The sequence below is a fragment of the Prenolepis imparis genome, unplaced genomic scaffold (assembly GCF_030444845.1).
Source record: "Prenolepis imparis isolate NDT839.2.m4 unplaced genomic scaffold, iyPreImpa1.0 SCAF_8, whole genome shotgun sequence".
NCBI classification, from domain to species: domain Eukaryota; kingdom Metazoa; phylum Arthropoda; class Insecta; order Hymenoptera; family Formicidae; genus Prenolepis; species Prenolepis imparis.
Genome location: NW_028141166.1, coordinates 15,751,154 through 15,757,153, shown reverse-complemented (window position 1 = coordinate 15,757,153; position 6,000 = coordinate 15,751,154). Strand labels below are relative to the sequence as shown.

At 35.2% G+C, this 6,000-nt stretch overlaps 1 protein-coding gene across 26 annotated transcripts in view; it reads right to left on the bottom strand.

Moving 5' to 3' along the window:
- Positions 1–418: 418 nt before the first annotated feature.
- The window catches only part of Foxp (forkhead box transcription factor P), a 330,454-nt gene continuing 324,872 nt past the window's right edge, over positions 419–6,000 (bottom strand). For 22 of the 26 annotated variants that reach the window (XM_083044679.1, XM_083044669.1, XM_083044661.1 and 19 more), the window contains 3 exons: positions 2,873–2,948; positions 2,390–2,499; positions 419–1,795 (listed from right to left, as the gene is read on the bottom strand). In XM_083044679.1, coding sequence (XP_082900805.1) covers positions 1,546–1,795; positions 2,390–2,499; positions 2,873–2,948 — 436 coding nt within the window. In that variant the 3' untranslated portion in view covers positions 419–1,545. Of the gene's footprint in view, positions 1,796–2,389; positions 2,500–2,872; positions 2,949–6,000 lie in introns of those variants that run through there. The other 4 variants (XM_083044671.1, XM_083044664.1, XM_083044676.1 and 1 more) reach the window with 2 other exon arrangements.

The following is a 6,000-nucleotide window of genomic DNA, read 5'->3' as shown; positions in this document are numbered from 1 at the left end:
CGCGCGCGCGTGTGTGTCGTATCGTAGCGCTCATTTACAAATATCTCGACCGTCTCTCGGTTCGAGCGTGTTAATTACCGTTTAATGAATACGAAACTACTTACGTTCAACTTTGCTAGACTATACAGAGTGCTACCAACAGTAGCGGACGGGTACGCCGGGACGCATCCGGTCTTGTCACTCGGATGCGATTCTTAGTTTAACTTGTCTGATACTGGGCCTCTTCGAGACGGTAGGACCCGCTTAATCGCGAGAATAGTACTAGCATTGCTCTTCATTCGTCAAAAACGAACGCCTAAACTTAAAGACTAAACTCAGTCGCTCCCGTACGTACCCACCACCACCACCACCACGGCTTCATCGATTTATTTCCTAGATTCAATCCCGCCGGACTCTCTGATCGACTCTCTTCTCCGGAAAGAACCGCGCGGTGCTTTCTGACGATTCTCATTTTCTTTTTATTTATCGAAAAATCCGAATCTGAGCTCATTGAGAGAAGCGTAGCGCATTGTCTCTCGCGTCAAACGGTGTGTAATGTTCTCGTGGAGTTACGTAGAGTTTTTTAATTACTCTTTTTTAATTAATTTTATAATTTATTCACATAATCAAAATAAAAATTTTATTGTTTTGAAATATAAAAACATAATATACAATATAAATATTGAATTAATATAAATTTCTCAATTTAATGTAACATGTGTTTTGTCAAATTATATTGCTACCAGTTCAGCGCAACTTGATGCAAAAAAAAAAAATGCAAAAAAAATTTAAAGATTTGTTACATTGCGGCGCCGATTGCTGTAGTCCAAGTTTTATTTATGCACACATAATCCGGCACGTATAATCGCGCAAATGTATAATCGCGAGGCTACGGTTCCTCCGGCGAAGAATATTTTATTCTGTCATACATACGTGCTCGCCGGTAAGGCGCGCCCTGTGCGCGGTGCCCCACTGTCGCCACATTAATTTCTAATGCAATGTACACGAGAGAGAGATATATATGTATATGTATATGTATATATTTATGTATATATCTATTAGAGATATAACCGCGGCTCCGGAACGGAAAAGATCGAGAGGAAAATAAAATACATCGTTGTTCGCAATTGCTTGAGTAAGGATATGGATCGAAGGATCGCTCCCCGAATATCGCCGAGATTTTCACGCGTTTACATCATCCGGTGGTACGCTCGTCACTGTCATCAATCATTTCAGCGTCTTTTCTCAAACACATTCGCGTTTGCCTCCTTTTCGTTACTTTAAAGCCGCGATTGGGGTGTCGCGGTATAGATATGATACGTTGAGGGGGATTCGTACGAAGGAGAAGTGGAGGGGGTGGGTGGTCCTGGGGGGGCCTTCATCGTCCTCTTCGACTCTCTGCTTCCGTTATACTCTGCTTCTCATCCTTTCCCTCTTCCTTCTTATCTCAGCCTACCGTCTTTACTTTACTCTAGCCAGAGGGTAGAGTTTGCTCCTCTCATGACAGAATAAATGGGACATCTTGTATACATCTCGTTTCTACTGGTTTGTCATGACAAAGTGATACTACGCCTCGACCTGATCCTCCGGGATCATTATGTCAGGTGCCATCGATAGGTCCTCCGCAATGTCCTCGTCCTGGCCGGAATCGTGACCGTGACTCTCCGAGTATTCTCTATCGTCCGTCTGATCTTCCTCCGTCTCCTGTTCCATAGAACCGTCCGTTAGTTCGCGCTTTATTAATCTCGTGTGTTTCCCTCCTTCCGGGCTCTGGCTCTCCTGTTTTATGTGCATGGCCGGTTCATCCAGCGGCGACCTGTTGAATCGACGATACGCGCGAACGCGTTGTGTACGCTTATATGAGTGAAAAACTTGCGAGTGCCGCGTGTCAGTATTGACAGTATATATTTCATAAAGCGCGATGGAACACACGCAAAGCGATATTTTTTTTAGCAACACGTTTCCCGTACCACGCCGACGAGAGAATAACGATTTCGCTTTTCCGGGATTGTTTCATTGCTGCGGCTTCAAGTGGTTTGTCAAGCAAAGAATAGTTTGTATTTCGCGAAAGAGTCACGAAAACAGGGGGCTTTTTCACGATTTCTGCACCGCGTGCGATGGAATCGTTCAAACCGTTCGTAAACATATCCGCGAATAAAAACGAAAAATTCACCATGTTGAATAAATGAAAAATCTAGACACACGTGGCAATATACTTATAAGCTGAAATAATGTTCTAAGAATATAAAAATATAGCATGGAAATACAAGTATTTGTAATGCGAAAGAATCATTACGGGGATTCTAACAACTTTTTGTAAATTTAATAAAATATATCTAGATAAAATATATTTGATAAAACATTCAAAAGAGAGAAATGAACGAGTGATGCATTTGTATAAATCACTTACATTAAATCATTATGAGATAACACATGCTCCTTATCGGGACTTATCGCTGTCGACGTGCACATCGGATTGTTTAGAAATCCCATATTAGACTCCCCGAGCGCCTGAAAATACTCAAATTGCATTAGATGGTTAGTTATTACTGATCTAACACCAAAATCTACTAATATCTAATCACTTAGATATTAGTAATATTTTTTATTAATTTTTAATACATTTATTATTGTATCAAGAGTACTAGAGCAATATATTTCTAATTGATATAGTTTATCAAAATTTATTCAAAAACATGTGAAAATTCATAAAATCTCTAATCTATTCAGATAAAGGCAATTCGTTTAATATGAACAATATTTTTTATTCAATATAATTTACCTAGCCATTTTGCTTTAATCACTGCATTTCACATCACTCAATTAAAAAGGTAAACGTGAAAATTTATGAAAGAGAACTTTCGCGCTCTATAAATTAATTATTAATAGTTACCTGCAGGTTGGCATTAAGCGCATCACCGTACATAGTAGGACTGTGCGTTAGAGTTGGGCTCTTCGACGGAACACCCCTAGATATTGACAGAGAAAAATATGTTAATAATATTAGAAATTCACCCATGAGTGTATTTCCTGAAACAAAACGCATGTGTTTTTTTTAATTGTGTCAATGTTAAGACGGATTCGAGAAAGAGAGGGGAATTAAAGTTGGCTGTATATAGTGACCATGTGTCTGTGCATGTATTGAAGTCGTAGATATGTAGACGTATAAAGACAAAAGGAGAAAGATAGAGAGATAGAGAAAGAGAGAAGAAGATGTAAAGTAGAAGAGAAGAGAGACAAAGAGAATTATAAATATGAAAAATGTATACATATAAATATATATCAAAAAGAGAGATTAAAAAAGAGCGAAAAAAGAGTTCAAAAAACTCTTACCTATTTACACAGTGCCTCCTATCGTTTGCCCACCAGTATCGTTGGTGATTGAGTGAGATTAGATAAAAATTACGAAAAAGTGTATAAAAAAGCGCTTCTGTTTCGAAACTTCATAAATAACATTGTATCAATTTGTGTCGATTTTTATCTTCTTTCATTTTTAATATAGTATTATATATCCAGTTTCGAAACAAATATACTTATAAATGGCCACTAGGTTACCTGTGCTTACCTTTCACTTGTGTTATTTTGCAAAATCATGTAATTACATACTTGATTCAATTAAATGACCATTGAGCAATGGTTTTTCTTTTGACATTTTGTAAAAAGAACATTTTTTTCGTAGCATCCCTTGTGAATTACCATCAAATAACTGGATAAATATATCCAGTTTTAATATACATCGTCAGAGATCTTGTTCCGAGAGATTTATAAATGCATGCGAAGAAAAAAGATAAGAAAAAATATTTCCTGTGACCGTTTATCAAGTAATACAAAGCGCTGAATAGATAGAAGAGATCGTAAAGACAGAGATAGAAAAAGGAAGAAAATTTTGAGTAGATAGAAAGAGTGATAGAGAAAGAGAGAGAGAGAGAGAGAGAGAGAGAGAGAGAAAAAGAGAGAGGAAGAGAAAGAGAGAGAAAGAGAAAGAAAGAGAAAGAAGTAAGAGATTTTTCGAATAAGAGACTAGATAAAATTTTAAAAAGTATTAAAGTTGAACAATAAATATATTTGAAGAGTTATAATTATTAAATATTACTGAGATTATATATTGAGTCCCATATAATACCTGTGACACAAGATGAGTCGCATGATGAAGATTGAAGAATTCCACTCGAGGAATATAGTCGTATAACGCACAGTATACACAATTTACACATGCGCGAGTAGCTCTGACACATATATATTCACTCATATTAAGAACCATTCGCTCATTGCGGAAGCAAGATGATGTAAGATGCTAAAATCAATATTGCAATTTTCAACTTTAATTGTTTTATTTTTATCTTTTAATATTCAATAATCAATTATCAATTATTAAAACGATTAAAAAATAAGAATATTTTATGTTTTTGGGAGAGAACTTTATTCGAGTTTCTAACTTTTAGTTATATAATTTGCTTTTGTCTAAAAATATCCTTCTAACATATCTATTTTTAAATATACTTATCATTAACCATTATATGAAAGAGGCCTCTTAAGATAGCTGTAGCAAATTAAATGCTAAAATTGAAAAAAATTTAGGCGTGTATCTAACAAATGTTACAGATAATTCTAAAGCATATTAGTTGAAAATTGCAACGATTTGCAAAGTAAAACGCATCGATAACAATTGAAGAAACAAAACTTTCAGGGGATGCTATTACGACACTCTGTGGAAATCGATCAAAAATGAGAAGAATGACGAACATAAGAGACTACAAACGTCTATTAACGTCATGGAAGTTCTACGCTCACAAAAGAAGAGACAAGTAATTCTCTGCTATTATGAGAGGACGGAACAAAGACGGAAACGGAAGAGCAAAACTTCAACACAAAAGAACGCTTGCCCGCAACAAACACACACCACTTTCACACGAGATATTACAAACAGCATCACATTAAGCATCATACTTTTATAAGCAGCGTTTTCAAACTAGGCGGGATAGTTTTAGAGGGCTTCATCGGGAAATAAATGTCAAGGATCCATGGTAATCCATGCAAGGCTAATTAGTACATTAGAGATCCCGCATCTCTGACCAATCGTCCTGATGCTGGTGTGCTGCAGGACCGTGCAGGATTCAAGCTATCACTAAGTGCAAGAATCTTTAAGCTACAATACTAGTAATGTATACGGGAATATCCTATAAATCTTGAACATTATTTGTAAAAGTGCACAAAATTTTCATAAGAAATAAGTATTTTTTTCTGATTATAATATTTTTAAACAAATTAAAATTGATTTTTCATTAGCACAAATGTTTGACTGAATATCTTTCTTCTGCTTTTAAATTTTCAATTTTAACTGTTTTGTTAATTTATTGTGTGTATTAGCTATATAAATAAGATCTTTTTATCCGTTTTCAAACTCAACTCAATAAAAATTTTGCTCTCTATAATTTCTATATCGTTGCATGCTAATCTGCGAAAAACTGCTGATTCTAATAGTTCGAGACAAAAAATATTTAGATACTTTTTAAGTTGATTATAATTTAGTCAAGTATATATATAAATTTTAGAACACACCATGTACACACATATATTAATGCTTAAACATATAGCAAACTTTTTGGCTTTAGTCGATCTTGCAAATCTCAATTTCACAGGAAATTTGATTTTCATGTATCAGCACATATAATATGTATAGTAGTAACAATTATAATTAAATAAATAAGCCAAATAAATTTTTAAAAAAACGCAAAAATAATTGCAAACCTAACAAAAGAAAATATAAGTTATACATACAATTTTATCATATACTTTTCGCATTTATATAACTGCTCATATTAAGAATAGACATATGTGTGTCCATGTGTGTGATCGAAAATCAGGCTAACATTGCACACTTTCGACAAATAAACGGGCAAGGTAATAGTGGTATGAAACTAGTCCAATTTTTTAAGGAATCGATCTTTAAAGGCGCTTGAGGCAGGCATAATGCGGAAATCATTTCCAGAGGGATTGGATAAACTGCATAGAGCTACTTCC